Source organism: Carcharodon carcharias, chromosome 13 (assembly GCF_017639515.1).
Source record: "Carcharodon carcharias isolate sCarCar2 chromosome 13, sCarCar2.pri, whole genome shotgun sequence".
NCBI classification, from domain to species: Eukaryota; Metazoa; Chordata; class Chondrichthyes; order Lamniformes; family Lamnidae; genus Carcharodon; species Carcharodon carcharias.
The window spans coordinates 87,927,115-87,952,620 of record NC_054479.1 but is presented as its reverse complement, the minus strand read 5'-3'; the positions used below and the strand labels follow the sequence as shown (position 1 = coordinate 87,952,620).

Sequence of the window (25,506 nt, the reverse complement as noted above, 5' to 3'; positions counted from 1 at the left end):
AAAGACGCTCTTTGGTCTGCCCGAAACTGCTCCAGGGCAAAGAGTTGTCCCCGACCGAGTGTTGCAGACTGACACATTCCAAGGGCCAGGACTATGTGCTGAAGGATACATTAAAGCTTGGAGCAGCCACTGCAAAGGCCCAATGGGGAAAGGCTGCTGTCTAAGGCCTTTCAGCCATAGTGCACTGAGGGGCTGGGAATTGTATAGACCCCTTGAGCTGTATGACTCACATTGAATGTATGCAGTGAATCCTACATGTATCACAATTGTATTGAAGCACCTCAGAGTACAACATGATCTATGTAGATAACTTAAATACCCCATTGCACTGTCTGACTGTCTATAATGACCTATTAATAATAATGAGGTTGAAATGTCTGTAATGTTCATTGATTGTATTGAAGCATCTCAGGGTACGACATGATCTATGTAAAAAACTTGAATATTATTGTACTTTTTGTGATGGCCATTTGGAAATGTTTTGTAATGTTCTTTTAGATACTTTATGAATAAAGTATATATTTGCAACAAAAAAGGGTGGCGGACATCCAGAACAGCCTCGCGAAATGGAGGCCAGTTGCAAATAAGCAGAACCTCTCCTGATGAGTAAGCAGTTGTGGACCACAGAGGCAGGGTGTTTAGAGTGAAGCGAGCTAATCCTTTCCATCTTTCAAAACCTCCATAACCTTCATTTACAATACCCTGTGACATGGCGAGCAAGGGCTGCCATTTAATGCATCCCACTATAACAAAATCCTTCAGTGGTGGATTGGATGATGCTGTGAATGTGGACAAAACATTGCAGCAGGGCATTCTCAATTATACAGGCCGGCCTGATTACTGAAACCAGGCAATTTCCTCCAAGACAGTGTGGGACCCGCTATGCAACAGACCTCCCACTCTAAAAGACATATACACACACACAGACCCTTCCATGGAATATATTAAAATTCACAGAGCAATGTGCTCCATATACCATGGAATAGGTAAATTGTGTTTCTGGGGAAATAAATTTAACCTTTGAGAGATACTTTCACAAACTCCATCCAACTTTCCCTTGTCACTTCTTCTGGGACTATTATTTAAGGTTTATGCCATTTATCAATCTTATCAGACCCCAGTGTTTGTTGCATATTCTTCTAGAACAACAAAGGTTATGGACTATGAAAATACATAGTTAACAAGAGTAAGCATCAAGTTGTTTCTGCGTATCCCTAGTCAATAGACTGTTCTAAAACACCAACTGCAGGAGAGATGTATATACACTAATCAGGTGAGAAATGAATGCGGAAATATGTTAATATACTCTCCTCTTACTTTTGAACCTTGCATACCAACACAGCTCAAATTAAGAAAATTAAGATTTCTATACTAATAAGGGCTCAAACTTTAAAACACTGATCATCCTGTTGCACCTGTCCAGTATTTTTGCCTATTATTTAAAGACTGATAAACTTGTACACTGAGTGAATTTGATACCTTCTGGATCCCATCGAGCAGGCTTGGGTTGTTCAAAGAATAGTGCTTTTGGAGGGAGTTTGATGGTGATTCCTGCAGGCGGTGCAGGAGGGTTTTCACCTTCCTTTTCATCTGGTGTGGGACTGTCTTCCTTGGTTGACTCTGGTGGATAGGGACAGGTTTGCAATCCTATATCTGTTAGCTAAAAAGGATACAACAATGTGTGTATTCATTAGTCATTACATATATACTATTCGTACAATGCTTTCTAATGTGATGCCATGAAACATTAAAATGCCGAAAGTGAATGTAGAGTAAAGAGTTAACATCAGGAACACCAGATACTGATGTAACTATTGCGGTAACTGTGATGCAATGTCACATGATTAAGTAACAGATCTGATGGGTAGCCAAAGTTGAATCTTGTGTATGGTACCGAGGTATCCATATATATCTGTAAATAAATAGGAATAGTTTTTACAAATAACAGCCTACAGTAGTATTCTTAGCGTCACAGATAAATCCCCAAGAAACCCATCCAAGACCCGAACTCAAGGCGAAACCGTGAACGTGCTTAAAGCAGATGTAAAGTCTCTTGGCATGTTTTTCTTTATTATCTGGATATTTTATATAAATTTCACCAGAGGCCTGAAGTTTCCACATATTTTTTGAATCACAGGGTCACAGAATTGTTATGGAGCAGGAGGAAGCCATTCGGCCCATCGTGTCTGCATAGGCTCTTCAAATTAGCATTATGACTCAGTGCCATTCTCCTGCCTTTTCCCCATACCCTTGCACGTTGTTTCTGTACAAATAATCATCTAACGCCCTCTTGAATGCCTCAATTAAACCTGCCTCCATCACATTTCTAGGCAGTGCATTCCAGACTCAAACAACTTGCTGTGTAAAAAATATTTTTCTCACATCACATTTGCTTCTTTTGCAGATCACTTTAAATCTGTGCCCTCTCGTTCTTGACCCTATTAAGAGCGGGAACAGTTTCTCCCTAGCTACCCTATCCGGCCCCCTCATGATTTTGAGCACCTCGATCAAATCTCCTCTTAGCCTTCTCCTCTCCGAGGAGAACAGTCCCAAACTCTCCAATCTATCTTCATAACTGAAGATTTCTCATCTCTGGAACCTTCTTGTAAACCTCTTCTGCACTCTCTCCAATGCATTCACATCATTTTTATAGTGTGGCGCTCAGAGTATTGTACACAATACTCCAATTGAGGTCTAAGTAGTGTCTTATATAAGCTCAGCATAACCTCCATGCTCTTGACCTCTATGCCCTATTAATAAAGCCTGGGATACTGTATACTTTATTAACTACTCTGTTCACCTGTCCTGCTACCTTCAATGATCCATGCACATATACACCCAGGCCCCTCTGTTCCTGCACTGCCTTAAGAATTGTACCCCTTATTTTATATTGTCTCTCCATGTTCTTCCAACCAAAATGCATCACTTCACCCTTCTCCGCATTGAACTTCATCTGCCACCTATCTGTTCACTCCACCAACTTGTCTATGTCCTTTTGAAGTTCTACACTGTCCTCCTCACAGTTTACAATGCTTCCAAGTTTCATATCATCCGCAAACTATGAAATTGTCCCCTGCACACTAAGATCTAGATCGTTTATATATATCAGGAAAAGCAAGAGTCTCAATACTGACCCCTGGGGAACTCCACTACATACCTTCCTCCAGCCTGAAAAACATCCATTGAATATTATTCTCTGTTTCCTATTACTCAGCCAATTTTGTATCCATATTGCTTCTGTCCCTTTTATTCCATGAGCTATTACTTTTCTCACAAGTCTGTTGTGTGGCACTGTATTGAAAGCCTTTTGAAAGTCCATGCACACCACATCAACAGCATTACCTCATCTATTGTCTGTTACCTCTTCAAAAACTCCAGCAGGTTAGTTAAACATGATTTCCCCTTTAGAAATCCATGCTGGCTCTTCCTAATCAACCCACATTTTTCCATGTGACTACTAATTCTATCCTGAATTGTTTCAAGAAGCTTCCCCATCACTGAAGTTAAACTGACTGGTCTGTAATTGCTGGGCTTATCCTTACAACCTTTTTTGAACAAGAGCATAACGTTTGCGATTCTCCAGTCCTCTGGCACCTCCCCGAGTCTGGAAGAGACTGAAAGATTATGGCCAGTGACCCTGCAATTTCTATTCTTACTTCCTTCAATATCCTTGGATGCATCTCATCCTTGTCAACTTTAAGTACCTACAGTTTATCCAACACTTCCTCCTTATCAATTTTGAACCCTTCTAGTGACAGTTTATTCCTCTGTCACCGTGGCCTCGGTAGCATCTGCTTCCTTGGTAAAGACAGATGCAAAGTATTCATTTAACACCTCAGCCATGCCCCCTGTCTCCATGTATTAATTCCCTTTTTTTGTCCCTAATCGGCACCACTCCTCCTTTTACCACCCTCTTACTATTTATGTGCCATTAGAAGACTTTGGGATTCCCCTTTATGTTGGCTGCCAGTCTTTTCTCATAATCCCTCTTTGCTTCTCTTATTTGCTTTTTCACCTCCCCTCTGAACTTTCTGTATTCCGCTTGGTTCTCAGTTGTATTTTCTACCTGACATCTGTCAGATGCACACTTTTTCTTAAACAAAAACAAAAATTGCTGGAAAAACTCAGCAGATGTGACAGCAGCTGTGGAGAGAAAGACAGTGTTAACGTTTCGAGTCTGTATGACTCTTCTTCAGAACTAAAGAGAACTAAAAATGTGGTGAAATATATACTGTTTAAGGGGGTGGGGGGGGGGCGGTTGGTGGTGGTGGTGGTGGTGGGATAGGTAAGGCTGGATAGAAGGCCAGTGAAAGCTGGAGGCAAAGGACAGATTGCAAAAGATGTCATAAACAAAAAGGTCGAAGGGGTGTTGATGGTGGTGATACTGGCTAAAGGAGGTGCTAATGGTGACATTAAGAGTAGAAAGCAGGATGAGCAAGTGACAGATGGCCCTAGTAGGGGTGGGGTGGACGGAGGAGACGGTATGGGAAAAAAGATCGAAATAGGCTAAAGGGGCAAAACAATGAATGGAAATAAATTTTTTTAAAAAATAATAATAAAAATAGGTGGGAAAAAATATACATATAAAAATTTAAAAATTAAGATTTGAAAAAAGGGGATCAAAAAGGGGTGAGGATGGACGAGAGAGTTCATGGTCTGAAGTTGTTGAACTCAATATTCAGTCCGGAAGGCTGTAAAGTGCCTAATCGGAAGATGAGGTGCTGTTCCTCCAGTTTGTGTTGAGCTTCACTGGAACATTGCAGCAGGCCAAGGACGGATATGTGGGCATGAGAGCAGGATGGTGTGTTGAAATGGCAAGCGACAGGAAGATCTGGGTCATGCTTGCGGACAGACTGAAGGTGTTTCGCAAAGCTGTCACCCAGTATGCATTTGGTCTTTCCAATGTAGAGGAGACCACATTGGGAGTAGCGAATGCATTGGACCAAGTTGAGGGAAGTGCAAGTGAAGCGCTGCTTCACTTGAAAGGAGAGTTTGGGCCCTTGGACAGTAAGGAGGTGGGGAAGTAAAGGGGCAGGTGTTTGCACCTTCCGCAATTGCATGGGAAGGTGTCATGGGAGGGGGTTGAGGTGTTGGGGGTGATGAAGGAGCGGACCAGGGTGTCCCAGAGGGAACAAACCCTACGGAATGCCGAAGGGAGGGGGTGAAGGGAAGATGTGTTTGGTGGTGGCATCATGCTGGAATTGGCAGAAATGGTGGAGGATGATCCTTTGAATGCGGAGGCTGGTAGGGTGAAAAGTGAGGACAAGGTGGACCCTATCATGGTTCTGGGAGGGAGAGGAAGGTGTGAAGGCAGAGACACCCTCACGGGTCGGACACGGTTGAGGGCCCTGTCAACCACCGTGGGTGGAAAACCTCGGTTAAGGAAGAAGGAAGACGTGTCAGAGGAACTGTTTTGGATAGTGGCATCATTGGAACAGATGCGACGGAAGCGAAGGAACTGAAAGAATGGGATGGAGTCCTTAAGTAAGCAGGGTGTGAGGAGTTGTAGTCGCACACTTTTTCTTCTTTATCTTAATTTTTATCTCCCTTTTCATTTGGAGAGCTCGGGATTTGTTTGCCTTACCTTTCCCTTTTGAGAAAATATACCTTGATTGTGCCCAAACCATTTCTTCTTTGAAGGTAGCCCATTGATCAGCTACAGTTTCTCCCATGAACCTTTGGTTTCAATCTATCCAGCCCAGCTCCATACTTGCCCCATTGAAGTAGGCTCTCCCCAAGTTAATTATTCTTACACAAAAGCAGAAAATGCTGGAAAATCTCAGCAGGTCTGACAGCATCTGTGCAGAGAGAAACAGAGTGGATGTTTCAAGTCCGTATGATCCTTCTTCAGAGCTGGAATTGCCACCACTGCAGCTGCAGCTGCACTGAAGCTGCAACTTCAGAACTGTCACCACTCCCTCCAGCTCTGAAGAAGGGTTATACAGGCTCGAAACATCAACTCAGATGTTTCAGATTTCCAGCATCTGCAATATTTTGCTTTCATCTTAATTATTTTTATTCTGGATTGCACATTGTCCTTTTCTACCGTCATCCAAACCTTACAATACAATGATCACTGTCTCCTAAATGTTCCTCCACTACTTGGTCCACCTCATTTCCAAGAACCAGGTCCAACAGTGCATCCTTTCTTGTTGGACTGGACACATACTGCTGTAGAAAATTTTCCTGAACACAATCTAGGAACTCTTGCCTCTCTCCGCCCTTTACACTACCAGTCTACAATTGGGTAATTAAAGTCCCCCATTATAACTACTCTATAATGTTTGCATCTCTCTGTAATTTCCCTGCAGATTTGTTCCTCTACATCCTTCCCACTAGTTAGCGGTCTATAGGCTACACTGAGCAATGTAATTGCACCCTTTTCGTTCCTTACCTCTAGTCAAATTGATTCTGCCTTTGAACCCTCTAGTACATCCTCTCTATCCAGCACTGCAATGTTGTCCTGAACCAATACTTTCACCATTCCTCCTTTTCTTCCTTTCCTATCTTTTCTGAACACCTTGTACCGAGGAATATTTAACACCCAATTCTCCCACCCTTGAGCCAGGTTTCTGTTATCACCACAACATAATATTTCCACATGGCAATCTGTGCCTGTAACTCTCCAACCTTATTTACTATACTGTACATTCACATACAGGTACAGTTACCCTGATTTAGACTTCATGACTTTCTCCCTTACTCCAACTCCACCTATTAACTTGCTATTCTCTAAACTAGTGCTATCTGTCCCTCTCAGTATTTTGAGCATCCTGGTATCCCTGTCTCATATCCTCTCCTGGTTCCCACGCCCCTGCTGAGTTAGTTTAAAGCCCTCCCAACCGCACTAGCAAAACGGCCCACAAGGAACTCAGTCCCAGCTTTGTTCAGGTTGAACCCGTCCAGCTTGTACAGATGCCATCTTCCCCAGAGCCAGTGCCAGTGTCCCAGGCATCTAAAGCCCTTCCTCCTGCATTCATCTGCCTTATCCTCCTATTTCTATCCAGAGGCTACAACATTTGAAGTCCTGCTTGCTCATTTTTGACCTAGCTCCCTAAATTCTGATCACAGGATCATATCCCCCTTCCTACCTAAGTCATTGGTACCAATGTGGACCACACCCTCTGGCTGATCACCCTTCCCCAGAAGAAAGTCCTGCAGCCACTCAGTGACATCCTTGACCCTAGCACCAGTGCAGCAACATACCATCCTGGAGTCACATCTATAGCCGCAGAAGCGCCTGTCTGTTCCCCTTAATAACGAATCCCCTATCACTATTGCTATTCCATTCTTCTTCCTCCCCTCCTGTACTGCTGAGCCGCTTGTGGTGCCACAAACCTGGCTCTTACTGCATTCCTCCGAGGAACCATCATCCTCACCAGTATTCAAAACGGAAAACCGATTAGTGAGCAGGATCCCAGGGGATTCCTGCAGTATCTCCCAAGTTCTCTTGGACTGCCTGGCAGTCACCCATTCACTTTCTGCCTACAGGCTCCTAAGCTGTGATGTGACCATCTCTCTGAACATGCTATCCATGTAGCTCTCAGCCTCATGGATGTGCCACAGTGACTCCAGCTGCTGCTCGAGCTCTGAAACCCAGAGCTCAAGTTTCCACAGCTGGCAGCACTTCATGCGCGTGGTTGTCTAGGACATATTACAGGCCACACCTTCCACTCAACCAAGCTGTCCTGCCATGTCTTAACTTTATTTTTACTTTGGTTTCCTTATATTACTTTCTTATACTGGCCCTGACTTTCTCTTATTGTGTTTGCCACTTTCTCTTGGTATTTCTCACTAAAACCTAATATAGCTACCCTTTAAAAATAATGCGCTTTTCTAATTAGAGCAATTTAAAGACAGACCCTTACTGCAGTTTCTTACCAATCAATGAACTTATGGCTTTCCTGTGATGTCACTATTTGTTTTTCTCAATCTCCTTTCAAACTCAGTGTGGGCTGGTTCTGAGCAGCTGACTACTGTGCCTCTCCGACTCCCAAGATAAGTGATATTAGTGCGACCTGGGCAGAATTGAAAGTGCAATAGATCATGGAATGTAAAGCGTAAGTGAGTTACATCCAAAATCACTTTGCTCAAGTTCCTGTAATCTTTTACGTTGGTTCAAAGGGCACTTTGCCTAAAACAATCACTGTCCATAAAACTTGCCACACCCCCAGCTCAGTGCAGTGATTTTCCACCACTTGTGCCTATCCAGTGTGTGTGGACGGGTGGATGTTCAATCATATTGCATCCAGAATTTCAGACACTGAGGGGCCCATGGTCACATTAATTCACTTTTAATGCCCAGTAGCTATAGTAACCAGCAATCAATTGAAACCTCACTCAGGTTTTGTTCCTCAAACTAATGCTACAAATCACTTCAACTTACCATCAATTTAGTTTCAATGAGTTTAAGTTCAGTAAATAGATCTGCCCTTGCTGAATAGGATCTGCAATCAACAGTCAAGTGAAACCACTGATTGACCTGTTCTTCAGCTGCAGCAATTATTTAACAGTGTTGAAACACGTTTTCAGTTTAAAGATAATTTCCAAATAAAAAGTGAAGCTATGGGCACCCACATGGGCCCTAGTTATGCTCGTCTTTTTGTGGGATGTGTGGAACATTTCTTGTTCCAGTCCTATTCAGGCCCCTCCCACAACTCTTTCTCGGGTACATCGATGACTGTATCGGTGCCACTTCGTCTGGACCTGAAAAATTCATCAATTTTGTTTCCAATTTCCATCCCTCTCACCTTCGAATGTTCCATCTCCAACACTTCCCTTCCTTGACTTCTGTGTCTCCATTTCTAGTGACAGACTGTCCACCTATATTCATTACAAGTTCACCAACTCCCGCAGCAAGCTCGAATACATCTCCTCACACCCTGCTTCCTGTAAGGACTCCATCCCATTCTCCCAGTTTCTCCATCTCCATCACATCTGTTCTGATGATGCTACCTTCCGTAACAGCGCTTCTAATTTTCTCAGCTGAGGATATCCCTTCCACGGTTGACAGGCCCTCAACCATATCTGACCCATTACCCGCACTTTTGTCCTCACGCCTTTCTCTCCCTCCCAGAACCACGATGGGGTTCTCCTTGGCCTCACTTTCTGGCCCACCAGCCTCCTTATTTAAAGGATCATCCTCCGCCATTTCTGCTAACGCCAGCATGAAACCACCACTAACATATCTTCCCCTCACCTCCCCTGTCAGCATACCAAAGAAACCATTCCCTCTGTGACACCCTGGTCTCTATCACTCCTCTATCACCCCCAATACCTCAACTCCTTCCCATGCAATCACAGGAGGTGTAACATCTGCCCCTTTACGTCCTTCCTCCTCAGCATCCAAGGTCCCAAAGACTCCTTCTAGGTGAAGCAGTGATTTACTTGCACTTTTTTCAATTTAATCTACTGTAGTCGCTGCTCACAATGCAGTCTCCCCTACACTAGTGAGACTGAACGCAGTCTGGATGACTGCTTGTGGAACACCTTTGCTCAGTTTGCAAGCATGACCCTGACCTTCCTGTTGCTTGCCATTTCAAATCACCATCTTGCTCTCATGCTCACATTTCTGTCCTTGACCTGCTACAATGTTCCAATGAAGCCCAACGCAAGCTGGAGGAATAGCACCTAATCTTCCAGTTAGGCACTTTACAGCCTTCAGGATTCGACATTGCGTTCAACAATTTTAGACCATGAACTGTCCTCCATTTTGGATTTTTTTCCTCCAAGTGCCTGTCTGTACCTTGTTCTCATATTTTTGCTTGCAGACTGCACTGGCACTTTTTCTGCTATTAACACATTCTGCTACATTGCTTTCAGACAGTGATAACCTTTATTCTGCTATTAACACTTACTCTGGACCAAAACTTTCATCTTTAATACTATCATTACCACTCCCTTTGTCTTGTATTCCATGACATCTTTGTCATTTGATCTCGGTTGCCCTCCAACCTATCCCTGATGCTCTATTTTGCTCCACCTGCCTCTGGTCATTTTTTAACAGCATAAAACAGTATTTCTACCTCTCTCCAGTTTTGAAGAAGAGTCATATTGGACTTGAAACGTTAATGCTGTTTCTCTCTCCACAGATGCTTCCAGACCTGCTGAGGTTTTCCAGCATTTTCTGTTTTTATTTCAATTTAAACGAGTTTAATTCAGTAATTTTGAGGCTCTATTGCCCTGTTCCAGTAAATAATTGATTACAATTGGTAACTTTGCTTGATTTGGTCAATCATGGGAAATTTTACTTTTGTGTTTATACAAATAAATTTGAGCGGAGACCTGGGTTTTGTTTCATCTTGGCCAATGTATTCCAGACGCATTTTCACAATTGTGCCTCTCGCAGAAACTAGGCCAGAGTATATAGCCTAGAGTAAAATACTTGCTAGCAACAGTGTTTTCTAGCCTAAAAATATGCTGTAGGTAATGGAGTATGTCAACATTGCATATATGCTGCATTTGAACTAGAAAGGCTCATTGAGCTTCCCCATCCCCCATAATGTAGAGGAAAGTGCACCAGAACTTATATTTGTATCTTGGGAAAGTACAATGCTTAATGTGGCTCTTGAATGCCCTGCAGCTTCTGACTCACTTGGCATTAATTAAACCATTGTTGTAAACAAGTTAACAAAAAAATCACTGGTTCTATTTGACCCAGTTCATAAGAACTACCTAGGGGTCAAAAGGGATTGCAAATATTACAGTGCTGACACAATAGTCATCGCAGACTGCAAATCTACAAAAAATGAATGTAAACAAATAGGTTTCAGATACTAGCATAAAAGCAAAAATAAAAGCAAAAAATGTGGATGCTGGAAATCCAAAACAAAAACAAAAATACCTGGAAAAACTCAGCAGGTCTGGCATCATCTGCGGAGAGTAGCACAGTTAACGTTTCGAGTCCGAATGACTCTTCAACAGAACTAAGTAAAAATACAAGAGAGGTGAAATATAAGCTAGTTTAAGGGGAGGTGGGACTCTTCTATTTTTACTTAGTTCTGTTGAGGGGTCATTCGGACTCGAAACATTAACTGTGTTCCTCTCCACAGATGCTGCCAGACCTGCTGAGTTTTTCCAGGTTTCAGATACTGATCCAGGGACAGTGAAGGAACATCAGTATATTTCCAAGTCAGGATGGTAAGTGGCTTGGAGAGGAACTTGCAGGTGTTGGTATTGCCATGCTTGGCTGCCCTTGTCCTTCCAGCTAGTAGAGGTCGCAGGTTTGGAAGGTGCTGTCGAAGGAGCATTGATGAGTTGCTGCCATGCTTCCTGCTTCATGCTGCACTGTGCGTCAGTGGTTCAGGGAGTGAATGCTTAGGTTGGTGAATGAGGTGCTGATCAAGTGGGCTGCTTTGTCCTGGATGTGTTGAGTTTCTCAAGTGTTGATGGAGCAACATTCATCCAGGCAAGTGGAGAGTAGTATGTCACACACCTGACTTGTGCATTGTAGGTGGTGAAAAGTCTTTGGGGAGTCAGCAGGTGAGTTACTCACCACAGAATTCCCAGACTCTGACCTGCTTTTGTAGCCACAGTAATTATATGGCTGATCCGGTTCTCTTTCTGGTCAATGGTAACCCCAAGCATATTAATAGCGGTGGATTCAGTGATGGTAATTGAATGGTAAGGATAGATGTTTACATTCTCTTTTGTTGGAGACGGTCATTTCCCGGCACTTGTGTGGCATAAAAGTCACTTGCCACTTCTCATCCCAAGCTTGAATGTTGTCCAGGTTATCCAGCATATGGACACAGACTCTTCAGTACTGGAGCTTAATAGGATGTCTGCGCAATTTGCATGGAAGTTGAGGGTTTTTAAAAATTCTTCCACGGAACGTGGGCGTCACTGGCTAGGCCAGCATTTTTATTGCCCATCCCTAATTGCCCTTGAGAAAGTGGTTGAGGTGGAGGAGGGGAGGGGAGATGCTAATGAGTCTAGCACGCAACTTGTATAAATGCCCCCAGATCCCTTTACATTCACTGCCTCAACCATTGTGTGTTGAGAAACTGAGAAGTATTGTAGGCCTCAGGCCTCCAAACCTGACCTTCTAAGGCATTCCCCAATCACACAACCTGCCCTATGACTGCTTTTTTGGATACTGTAGTAATTATGGTTTTATTTAGTGTGCAATGTACTTAAGGAAGATCACATGAGCTGTAGTAACCAATAGGAGAGTAGGGCGGGCTACCTCAGCAGTCAGTGTAGAAATAGAGTTGGAGTTGAAAGCACACGTGTAGTTGCTGCTGAGTATATTGTAAATAAACTTAATGTTTCCACCCAAGAAGCATCTGCAGAACAACTCTATCATTAATAGCACAATTTCGCCACCCCACAACAAACTGGCAATGAGGATAAACAGGATTGAACAGAAGAAATCAAGTTAGGAAAAATCAGCACTGTACCTCGCCCAATGATTGTAAGTAGCAAGTTCCGTTAGAACTGAAGAAGTATCCCCTCTCATAATGGCACAATTGATCCTTTTGATCCAGCCACAGACAACTGGTCTCAATACATAAAACACCTCACGTTCTTTGATCAAGCGAGCAAGATTACGGGTGAAGAGAAGAGGCAAGCGATCCTCTTCAGTGCTTGTGGGAGCAAAACCTACAGCTTGATTCGAAGTCTGATGGCACCCAGTGCCCCAAATTCGAAAAATTTCTATGAATTGGTGGACCTCGTGGAGGGTCATTTTCAACCAAAGCCCTCAGTCACGACACAGGGGTTCAGGTTTAATTCCCATGAACGAATAATTTAAAAAAAAATCAAATGCTACTATTGACATAGAAATGGACATTGAAGAGGCAGTACAAGGTAAGATTCAAGCAGGCTTGTAAACAAAAGAAGCAGCCCAATGAAATCTGCAATGTAGAAGAGCCTGAAACAACAAATGCAGACATTTGCTCGTTGTCTAATCTGAAAGTTGGAAAGACAGAACCAATATTTGTCACAGTGAAAGTGAATGGCAAACCTATTAGAATGGAAGTGGACACAGGAACTTCCACTACAGTAATTGGGGAATATACTTTCAGATATTTAAATAATGGTGAACATTAAGTTTAAAAGAATCAGCCACCAAGCTAAAAACATATATGGGTGAAAACATTCAAGTAAAAGGCATAAGCAGAGTAACTGTCCATTATGTAAGCCAATCGGCAAAGCTACCAGTGTTAGTATTGAGTGGCAGAGGACCAAGCTTTCTAGGATGAAATTGGCTAAGGGGAATCAACCTTGATTGGCCACTGAGATTCCAAAAGGAAACTGGAAGCGTTCCTGTTTTCAAAAGGTTTGTGTAAGGACTCAACGTCCTGACGAAATACAGGCAGTCTTAAGCAGAAGGAAATCGAAGAGACTCTGCTGGATGACAGAGTTCGAGACGAGGTGAGCAACCTTCGAAGGGAAAAAGAAAACCTGTTAAAAGACCTTCACACACTATAAGATTCCCTCAGGTCAAAGTTTGTATCATTGGAAAAGTATGAAGAGAAACAGAAAGAATTCAGCACTTCTCCGAACAAACTGAAGAATGAGTTGGCAGAAAAGACACAACAATGCTCAATTTTCCAGAAGGCAGCAAACAAATACAAAAAAGAGATGGAAGAGCTGAAGAATCAGCTAAATGAAGCCAAAGAGGCCTTGGAGGCAAAAGTCGCAGAATTTCCCAAGAAGCAGACAGATAATGAAATTTTGGGAGACTCAGCCAGAGTTCAGACAAGTTGAGCTTGCATCTTGACAGAAGTATAGCCAACAGTGAAGTCAAAACGAAGCCGAGATTAAAGTCTGTGCTAGAAAGACACATAGAAAGAAGGTACAGAAATACTAATAGGGCCTTAATTCTGGCAGCATACGAATATACTTTCGTACATAGGCCTGGCAATCAAATCACAAACGCCGATGCCCTTAGTCATTTGCCTTTACAAGAAAATGATGAGCACGTCCCAGTTCCACAAGACCTTGTTTTACCGTTAAATTTCTTAGATTCCTCGCCTGTACGGGCTCGACAGATCAGAGACTGGACAAGTCGGGACACAGTCCTATCTCAGGTAAGAGAACAAATGCTACATTGTTGGTCACAGGAGCCCATATCTGACAAAATGAAACTGTACTTCAACAGGAGACATGGAATAACCAGCCAGGATGGCATCTTATTGTGGAGAGCACGAGTGATAGTTCCTCCAAAGGGAAGGGAGCCACTTTTAATTGAACTACACAGTGCCCATCCAGGAATTTCCCAAATGAAGACCATAGCACGCAGCTATTTATGGTGTCCTGGTGGATGGCAAAATAGAGAGTTTAGTAAAGCGCTGTGTGCAATGTCAGCAACTACAAAAGTTGCCAGTGACATCTACGTTACCCCCATGGGAATGGCCAGGTAGACCCTGGGTGTGGTTACACATTGACTACATTGGACCTTTTCTGGGAACAATGTTTCTGCTCATTGTCGATGCCCATTCAAAATGGTTGGACTTATATGAGGTGAAGTCACCAACATCAGCTGCTACAATTGAGAAACTACTTCAGAGTTTTGCTATTCCTGGACTACCAGAAGTAGTCATTTCCATTAATGGCACGGCATTTACGAATGCTAAGTTTCAATGATTTATCAACCACAACGGTATCACTCATGAAAACTGCACCTTATCACCCTTCCTCAAACGGACTGGCCGAGAGGGCGGTTCAAACATTCAAGGCAGGCATGAGAAAGTTAACTGGCAATTCCTTGGCAACCAAGCTAGCATGCTTTCTTTTTCATTTACTGGATTACCTCTTACACAACAACGGATGTCACACCTGCAGAGTTATTGTTGAAACGCCATCTCAGGATGAGACTGAGCTTAATAGTGTCGACCTAAGAGGGAAAGATGGAAAGGAGTCAGGGAAGCTAGAAAACTAAACACGACTGGCCTAGTCATGAGAGGAAATTTACCATGGGAGAGCCGGTATATGTGAAACATTTCGGAGAAGGACCAAAGTGGTTACCGGGTGAAATAAGTGCAGTAACTGGGCTTCCATCTTACCATCTGGATGTGGAAGGCTGGCTCATCCGTAAACATGTGGACTATTTAAGGAAGAGAGAGGAAAATCACCAAGATTTGGTTCCACCAGTGATCATGACTGGGTCTGCGTTTCCTGGTGAGGATGCTTAACCCAGTACTGTCATGTCTGATGTTCCTGTAAGAGTTGAGGATACGGAACTGCAAGTGCCCACTGAAGCACCTGATGTACAGGCAACTCTGGAAAAGGAGGCACCTGACAAAGAATCTGAAGTTGTGGAGCTGCAACTTTCCACACGTACCAGGAAACTACCTGAAAGACTGAACTTGTAGATTCCCTACCCAGTGAAAATATTATGTTGTCTTGGAAAAATGTACTTGCAAATATAATATGGTTTTATTTAGTGTGCAATGTAACTTTAAGAGTAATACTTGTTAAGAGATCACATGATCTGTAGTAACCAATAGGAGAGTAGCATGGGCTACCTCAACAGTCTGTGTAGAGATAGAGTTGAAGTTGAAAGCATGCGTGTAGTTGCTGCTGAGTATATTGTAAATAAATTTAATGCTTCCACCCAAGAAGTGTCTGCAGATCAACTCTATCATTAAAGCACAACTCGGCCACCCTACTACAGATATCAACAAACTTTTTCTCAAAGCTATTTTGTCTTACTTCACAGTCAACTGTCCCATCTTTTTCTACAATTCAATCAAGTGATGATATGATATATCAAAGACATAGGCTGGGACTTTCTGGCCCTGGCGCAGCGGGTCCTGTTGCGGTGGATGCAGCGAACTAGCCAAAAGTCCATTGACTTCGGCAGGGCTGGAAGATCACACCAGCGGGGTGGGCTGGAAAATGCTGCCCATAATCTACAACCTCCCTCTTTTCTGGTTTGTCCACCGCCTTACCTGTTTCTTCTGTCCAGTATGTTGCACATATTCAATTGCTGTTTTATACTTCATATTATGCTACAAAATTAAAATTGTAACAACTGTTTAAACTAGCTCCCTTTTGAAAACCATCTAACAATCCTACCATTCTCCCCCCTTCTTCCTTACCTTCTGTTCCGAATACCCACTCTTCCTTTCTGATCTCTATCAGATATCAGATGTCATCTGATCCTCTGAGCCAAAAAGTTTTCACCACCACCCCCACCCCCCAAAATGAACTTGCTAATGACCTTAACAAGTGAAATGATTCTTTTGCCGAGATTGAAAAATGTCCAAGCCTATTAAGATCCTTTCAACCTTTTAGTTTTTGATTATAATGACTTCCTGGGTATCAAGGTTTCCCTTTGCCATTTCTCTAATTCTTGGCTTGGCCTGTCCAGTTCCCCACTGAGAAGGAGGATGTCTTCCTTGTACCATAAATTCAGATAACACATTTTTGATTGCTGTTGGTTGAGAGAGTAATGTTGACCAGCGTACTGTGTGCACTCACTGCTCTTGAACAGTGGCAAAGATTTTTTTTATAACCACAAGGCCTCGGTTTAATCTCAACAGAAAGACACCTCCGCAGCAATGCAGCACCAACTTGATGTAGCACTGATGTAGCATAGACTAGCAGTTCCCAAACTGTGGGCTGCTACCCCAATTAGTGTCACAAAAGCAGCAAATGAGGTTACAAACTCCTACTCCTCCTAGACTGCATCCTGCAGTGGCACTGAGGCCCAGGTGTCATCCTGTCCTGACCTTGCTCTGCTCATGTCTTGGTTTCTCTTTCCAGGGCATGAGCTCCTGCCTTTGGCCACTTCACTGACACTCTAAGCCCAGCCCCAACCATGCACCCAGCGATGATGCCTCCACTGCTGAGCTTTGGAACATCTGAGCCTATGCCTGTGTCATCCTAGCTCTGTGGAATAACCTGGGTGCCAAATTAAGCCAGCTAAAGACCCTCAGCTGTGCTCCTGTTGCTTCCTGGCCACAGTCCATGAGCTGGAGTGGCGCAGATGAAGTAATGGACTGGTGAGTACATAAAACAATAATATTTTTACAAAGTACTTTAAAAACACTGATTTTCATATTTATACAATGTATTAAATTGATCTATAATAGAGCAAACTTTAATAGTTATATACTGAATGTTATAATGTTGCTTTATTGCTGTTTGTTTTTGTTAGCAACTGGGGTCGCACTAATTTTCAAGTATTAAAATGGAGTCATGTGTAAAATATTTTGGGAAGCACTGGCATGGTCTATGTGCTCAAGTTCTGAAGTGAAGGCTTCAAATCCTTGCAGCTCTAATTCTCTGATTTGCCTTCTTTGTGAGCAGAGCTGAACAACTCAGATCTGATGAAGGTTGCAGTATCTGATCTGCATTAGGGTTAGGGTTATTATTCATATGAATTAATAAGGCAAGTTGTTACTGTTGTTGAACAAGGTGCATGACTCAGATCTGATGAAGGTTGCAGTATCTGATTTATAACCAAAACTTGGACAGTCAGTTTGTGCACACAAATGTTGGCAATCTAGCTCAGATAAGTGGCTGAACATCCTGGGGACTGTGTTGATAATGATTCTGCGGTTGCCATTTACAGCTCTTCTAGACTTATCTTTTATTTCTTTACTTGTCCCATGATTGCTTTGCACTATCATCTCTTTAGCCTCATTTCCCCTTCCCCCACTTTCCTTGCCTCTGCATTTGTTACATCTCTTAACTTTTATTAACATATTTACAATTTCACTACACCTGACACGTCAAGAACATATTCATTCCCGCCAACCCCTCCCCCCCGTGATTAATTCTTTAAATGTAATTGTTTCACAAAGGTAGATATCACCATTGCATATGCTTACTATATCTCTTGCAATAAAAAACATTGTTTAAACGGCATTCGGGTGTTGCATTATAAAGAGTAAAATTTTACCTGGACGATTCTCCATCCTTTAACGAACTTGGGCTGAGGCGGCAACTTCAGCACATCAAAATAATAAATTCCGCCCAGTGGTGTGTACTGATTATAGTCAACAACATTCATTTCTATTCTCTCATTTGATGGAATATCTGGATGTACAAAAAACACAAATCAAATCAAGCCACGACAGATGACTGAATTTCCTTTTCAGGCATAGCAAAAATATTACTTCAAAGGCTTAGTTCTGTCTTTCCTTAGCAGAGTGATTTTATGACTGACAGATCAAATTTGGCAGAGGCACTCACATGACGCAAATGTAAGTCATTCATTTTAATATATGTCCTTAGGATGTCAGATGTTGGCAGTGTTGTCCTAAGTGACTTGAAAAGGCTATCTCAAAGCACACTAAGAATCAGCCACACAATGTAGGACTGGGGTCACGTGTTGACCAGACTGAGCAGGGGTGGCAGTATCCCTTCCTATTAAGTCATTAGTGAACTAGTGGTGTTGCTGTAATAATCTGGCAGCTTTCATTGTCATTTTTCTTGCTAGCTCAAAGATTATCAAATTTGTTAAATTCAATTTACAACTTGCCATGATGCCATTTGAACTCATGATCTCTGGGCTGCTAGTCCAGTGGCATAACTTTGTTGGTGGAAATATCTCCATGTAAAGACCAACTATGCACCAATCTATCACAAACTAAACCCATTAGTGAAACAATCCAATAAAAAAGATGAAACAAAGCATTGTTTCTTTAAATGCCTGAAAATAAGCTTAAAAATTTATCTAACTCAGTGGAAAAATTACTCCAGCAAAACTTTTAATCGCTCCCATCCTGATCATTCCCCTTGGTATGACAGCGCTCTTAGCTTCCTCGAGTCCAAGTGGCACAGACTAGAGCATATCTGGCACACAACTGTTCAGCCATCATTCAGATCTAGCTGCACCACATAAAGCACAACGAGGCATCGTTCTCCTCAGACCAAACGACCCATCACTCCAGGATCATCCACCACCAACCATCTCTTTAAATCCCAGCCACAGCCCTAATCTGCAGCTAATGTCTTGCCTCCAGGAAGATGGCCAGGGGGACCGTGTCAGCCCGCTGGCCCTACCCGTTTCTACGGCTTTCCTCCCAGTCTTGCCTTCAAGCTTGGCCCCGTGGGACCAGGAAGATTTCGCCCTACATGTACAGCTGCCAATGGAACTCTCTCCCTAAATTGCCCTGCCTCTCCATCATCCTATCCTCCTTTAAGATCCTCTTTAATGCACTCCTCTTTGACTTGGACCTTCATATCCATTCTTCAGTTTGGCTATTGTTATGCCTAGTAAAGATATGTCACATCGCTAACTTTTAAGATAAAACTTTATTCAATGTGGACTATTTGAAATTAACTTTTGCATTTTAAAAACAAATGGCATGCTGCTGCAAAGATGGCCACTGAAAGTCAGATGACCTGCCCTGTGTATTCAAAAACAGACTTACTGTCTAACAGAATCAAAAGGACACAACCCAGATGAAAAGGTGTTAACTACACATATCCTGAAGACACCAAAAGACATTCAGAATTGAATGGGTCTTTTTTAAACAATGAAAGTAACCATCTTAATTTCCCTCCCTGCTCACCCGCCCTCCCCCACCCTCTCCCCCCATCCCCACCCACCCATCTCAGGATGTGTCTTAAAACGATAAACCAGGATATGGCTAATCAACCCAAGACCACCACCATATTTAGAAAAGGAATTGGAATTGTGAGGAGTCACATGGTAAGACAACCATGTTTGTCCCTTTATAATATTTGAGTGCTGTCTGCAGAAAGATACAGTAGCAGAATGTGCAATAAAATCTATGCCTTAAGAACTGGAGTGAGGGGGAGGGTGTTGGCAGTGGCGTGACATAAGTTCTCCAAGCCTGTTCCTTTTTTTGGGTTGACCAATACATCAAACTGACCTCCTGCGAACGAGATTACAAGCAATTAACTTCATTACCTGCAGAAAGTTCATCCCTTCAAGAAATTCCTGAAACAATTGCGGCATCTGACAGGCCTGCAACGCATGTTTTTCAGAACAAGACGATAATGTGAATTATGAAAGTGCACTATTCACTTCAACTGTACATTGTTCGAGCGTATTTTGGCTGTATACTTGTGTGAGTTGATGCTGCAGCGTTAGATTTCAACGTGGAGTGCTTCAATAAACAATCATCTTTCTTATTTTAAAGCTCCTAAAAACTTACTGCTGACTTTTCAAATCATCCGCACGTACAGGGGTTAAACAATACACAGATCTTCCTCTCAAAAGCTTACTGATTACGGGCAGTTGGGAAGGGAACAGGCATTTCAGCAGCTTTCACCTGGTCCATAACACTATAAAGCACTTTGGGAGCTTCTTTTTATTATTATTGATGCCATATGAATTAATAAGGCAAGTTGTTACTGTTGTTGAACAAGGTTCATGACTTAGATCTGATGACGGTTGCAGTATCTGATCTATAACCAAAACTTGGACAGACAGTTTGTGCACACAAATGTTGGCAATCTAGCTCAGATAAGTGGTTGAACATCCTGGGTATTGTGTTGGTAATGATTCTGCTGTTGCCATTTAGAGCTCCTCTGGACTTATCTTTTGTTTCTTTACTTGTCCCAATATTGCTTGCACTATCATCTTTTTAGCCCCACTCCCCTTGCCTCTGTATCTGTTTTAAACCCATTACATCTCTTAACTTTTTTCTAATTCTGGCAAAAGGTCACAGGCTTGAAACATTGGGCAGAATTTTCATGATGGACATGTAAATTACGAGTTGGGCCATTTCCCAGTATCGTATTCCCGATTTCTGAATGAACCTGAAAGCACCTGTCATTTTCCCCCTGGGTAGGCAGGGGCAGGCTAGATTTGGAGCCGCCACTTCCCGAAGCAGGCCTGAGGAGCAGATGCTGAGGCCAACAGGTTAGAAAGGCCTCCTTTCACTGGAATATCAGCCCAGTTCTGTGGATAACTGTTAGGCCCCTTGCTCCCATCCCTCACTCCCTCTTAGCCCCCACCCACCTCCTATGTCCCCTCCATACCATGACACCCCTGTACCCCCATACCCCCAATGCCCCACCAAACCCTCATATCTCCAATCATCTCCAAGCCCCAATCTTCTTTCCCATGCTTCCTCATATCTCCCATACTCCCAATGCATCCTCCATAACCACTCATCCAGTATTCACTATGGTCAGAATGCATGAGCCCTTCTCAATAACACTGATAAGGCTTTGAAATGTTCGCAAAACAAATATAAATAATCATCCATTCAAACACCACTTGAAAAAATTGCTCCTCTTAGGAACTGAAAACTTTCAAACATAGCCATTCAAACTGCACATGAAAAAACACTTGTGTCATGAAAATGTAATAATTCTCATAATATTATTGTGATTTAATGAAAAGTGGGTTAATAGTGGGATTTAACTGAATTGGAGACAGCTGGTCTGGAAGCTTTGAGTCATCAAAAAGAGAAGCTAGGTTTGAAATGCTAAATACATAAATCTGGCTGAAGTTTTAGAATGTGAGCTATCAGGAAAATTTGCATTTTTAGATAAACAAGAGTAGTTTGAATTTCAAAGAGATGTTAAGATGTTACATCTAGCCAGAAGAAGCTAAGCTAAACAGTGTGTTTTTCTCACAGGTTACTGATAAAATTAATACTATGAAAGGTTTAAATTATGAGAAAAGTAAAGTTGCAGAAACATATGGGAAGAATGGAATTTGCATTAAAAGGGAGAAACATCTATAATGATGAGGCTATGTGTAAGAAGAGAAGGCATTCTAAGATCTAACACAAGTGCTAAAAGCCTCCAGCTTCTGTGCATCAAGTTGCTGTCCAAAGGAACCAAGGCTGAGAAAACTCACTGCTTAGGGCATCGTGTTCCTTTGCTCGGGTCTGTTTAAATGTATTTGTTTTTCTGCTGTTGCCTTAATGGAGGTGTAACTGGAAGCCAGATTAATTAACAGTTTTAGGAGTTATTATAGTAGTAATTTGTATGTGTTTGAAATCTTTTCTTTTGTTAATAAATTTTTAATTTCGTTTTCTAAAAACCTCTGGAGTCATGGTAGTCTTATTACTTCTGAATTCAGGGCACACACCTTGAAATAAAATACAAATTGCAAAACAGTTGTGACAGCTGTTTCAAGTTTCCCTCTGAAACTTGAGCAGCTCGGCATTTACCATCCGCTGTGCCATAACAAAATTGGGGGCTCTCTGTGGGATATATTTGAAAGTCCTTGATTGTTTTGGAGTTGGTGAATCTTAAGGTTATGAGTACGAGATGCACTTTGAATTCAGGAGTTGGTGCGAAGTTTTTTTTTAAAGTGGTGAGACTGCAATATGGCTTTGGCAGTTGCCAGGACTTGTCTGGGAGTTGAAGTTATAACTTTGGTTGGTCTACAAAAAGTAACTAAAGCTAAGTTAATAGAATTGGCAGATAAGTTATACTTAGGATTACCTGCAGGGATAAGGAAACCAGGTATAATTGAAGGTATAACACAGCATTTGAATTTGAAAGGAATACCCGAGAGACTCGAGTTCTCCAAGGGGTGGGTCGTTGGAAAGAGCTCAAATTCAGTTGCAAATAAAAAAAATTGAATTGGAGGAAAAGGAAAGGGAAGGAGCATTTCAATGGGAACAGGCAGAAAGGCAGGAGAGAGAAAAAACAGGAAAGGGAATTAGAAATGGCAAGGTTAGAAAAGGAGGAAAGAGAAAAAGAGACAGAGAATTCCAGCTTAAAATGTTGGCAGTTAAAACAGAGACACCAGAAAGTGAAGAAGGACTTATTTCCAGATGAGAACCCGATGGGGAGATGTTTAAATTTGTACAAGCACTTCCAAAGTTTGAAGAAAAAGAGATGCTGAAGCATTCTTTATTTCATTTGAGAAGATAGCTAAACAGATGAAATGGCCACAGGAAAACTGGATATTGTTGTTACAATCTAGGTTGGTGGGTAGATCACATGGGGTTTATGCTTCACTGTCAGAAGCAAGGTCAGTGGACTATGATGTGTTTTAAAAAAAGGCTATTTTGAGTGCATATGAGTTGGGTCCTGAGACATATAGGCAGAAATTTAGGAATATAAGAAAATAGCTGGGCAAACTTACATTGAATTTGAGAGAGTATAACAAAGTAATTTTGACCAGTGGGTATGAGCATTGAAGGTAAAGAAGTTTTTAGAGAGGTAAATCTTTTGGAAGAATTTAAAGATTCAATTCCTTTGGCAGTGAGAACTCGTGGAGGAACAGAGGGTTAAAACGGTAAGCAAACAGCAGAGATAGCTGGTGATTATGAATTAGTTCATAGATCTCAACCTTTTTTTATGTCGTCCTTTTAAATCAGAAAAGGATAGAAATTGGGAAGGTGAAAGGAAAGTGGGTAGTCAAGGAAAAGAAGGAGTAGGTGGAAATTCCCAGTAAGATTTTTCTCAGACTAAAAAGAAAGGTGCTGAGGGTAGAAGTGACACTCGAAAATTGAGGTGTTTTCATTGTAATAAAGTTGGACGGGCAAAGTCAGTCTGTTGGAATTACAGAGAAAATCTGCTGGAATTATTGGGATGCAGAAAAGTTCTGGAAGTAAAATTACTGTAGGTACTGAGGTTCAGGCACAGGAAAAAACAGTGGTTTGTGTACAGGTGAAACAGGAAAAATCAGTGATGGGTAAAGATTTGGCAATGTATTCACGATTTACCCAAGTGAGTTCTGAGGAGCAGGTTGCAGAAATGTTTAAAGATTTTGTATGTAAAGCGAAAGTGTTTCCATGTGTACAGGGCGGAGCGGGTAAAGATGTTAACATTTTAAGAAACACAAGGGCTAGTTAATCCTTAATGTTGTGGGATAGTGATATTTGTTGTTCAGGAGGAATATTGCAGGAACAGGTAATAATAATTGGGGTTCATGGAGATGCTAAACCTATTCCATTATGGGTGGTAAATCTAAAGAACAAGTGGAAAACACGTGAGGTGATTGTTGGAGTAGGGGAAAAATTGTCCATTGCGGAGTTTCAATTTACTTTAGGTAATAATATGGCTGGGTCACAGATGTGGGTGACGCCTATAGTATTTGAGAAACCTGTAGAGGTGTTTTCAACAGAAGTGTTGCAGAAAGAGCATCCTGGACTGTTTCCAGATTGTGTGATAACAAGATCACAAGCTCACAGGTTAGAACAGGAAGTTAAAAGGCAGGGTGAAGTCCAACTAGCTGACACTGTTTTTGATAAGATTGTTCAGGAAGAAAGAATGGAGGATAATGCAGCTGAGGTATTTAGTTCTAGGCAGTTGGCAGAGTTACAGAAAAAGGACATGCAAATCAGACAGTTGTATCAGACAATTTACTCAGAAACAGAGGCAAAGTGTATTCCAGGATGTTATTACCTTAAGGGTAATGTTTTAACGAGAAAGTGGCGGCCGTATAATGTTTCAGCAGATAAAAGCTAGGGGGAAGTGCACCAGATGGTTATACCATTTGGATATAGAGATCCTGAGAATAGCTCATGAAATTTCAATGGGGGGACATTTAGGAATCAGAAAGAAACAGGCATAAGTACAAAAACATTTTTATTAGCCTGGAATACATAGAAATGTAGTTAAATTCTGTAGAACATGTCACACATGTCAGGTGATAGCGATTAAGCCAGCAACTTCAATTACAATTCCAGCATTTGGAGAACCTTTTAGTAGGATCATAATTGATTGTGTAGGACACCTCCCTAAGACTAAAAGTGGAAATCAGTATTTATTAATAACAATGGATGTGTTCACAAGGTTATTGAAGTAATGCCTTTGAGAAATATTACTACAAAGAGAATTGTGGGAGAGTTGACTAAATTCTTTACAAGATGTGATTTACCAAAAGAAGTACAATCAGACCAGGGTTCAAATTTCATGTCACAGCTGTTTAAGGGAGTACTGAACAGTTTGGGGATAAAATAGTTTAAGTCAACAGCTTATCATCCTGAATCACAAGGGACTTTGGAAAGATTGCATCAAACTTTAAAAACTATGACGAGGGCGTATAGTCAGGACTATCCACAGGATTGGGATGGGGGGAATTCCATTCTTGTCATTTGCTATTAGGGATGCTCCTAATGCATCTACTGGATTTAGTCCTTTCGAATTAGTTTATGGTCATGAGGTAAGGGGACCACTGAAATTGATTCATGAGAAATCAGTGGGTCAAAATTCAGAAACTACTCTCTTGGGTTATGTATCAAACTTCAGAGAAAGATTGGAGAAAGCATGTGAGTTAGCTAGGGAATGTTTAAAGATATCACAGCAAGTGATGAAAGTGAAGGCAGACTGGAAAGCTACAGCTCGTAGTTTTGTGGCTGGGGAAAAAGTGTTACTTCTGTTACCAGTACTGGGTGACTCATTAAAGGCAAGGTTTAGTGGGCCTTACAGGATTGAAAAGAAATTGAGTGAAGCAAATTATTTAATAAATTCTCCAGTTAGAAGAAAGAAACAGAGGGTGTGTCTTGTTAATATGATTTTAAAATATTTTGACATGGAAGATGACCACAAGGAGGGATTAGTGGTGGTAGATAAGGAGAAAGGGGTGGAAATGAAGGATTCTGAAATTGATTTTCCTCTAACCAAATTGGATAATGAGGGGGTACTTGAAAATTTAAATAT

General features: G+C 41.9%; 1 protein-coding gene across 1 annotated transcript in view; it reads right to left on the bottom strand.

The window, feature by feature from the left end:
- The window catches only part of dnai7 (dynein axonemal intermediate chain 7), a 145,195-nt gene that overhangs the window by 52,952 nt on the left and 66,737 nt on the right, over window positions 1–25,506 (bottom strand). The window contains exons 8-9 of the mRNA XM_041203096.1: window positions 17,858–17,994; window positions 1,480–1,660 (exon numbers count right to left, since the gene is read on the bottom strand). Coding sequence (XP_041059030.1) covers window positions 1,480–1,660; window positions 17,858–17,994 — 318 coding nt within the window. The remainder of the gene's footprint in view (window positions 1–1,479; window positions 1,661–17,857; window positions 17,995–25,506) is intronic.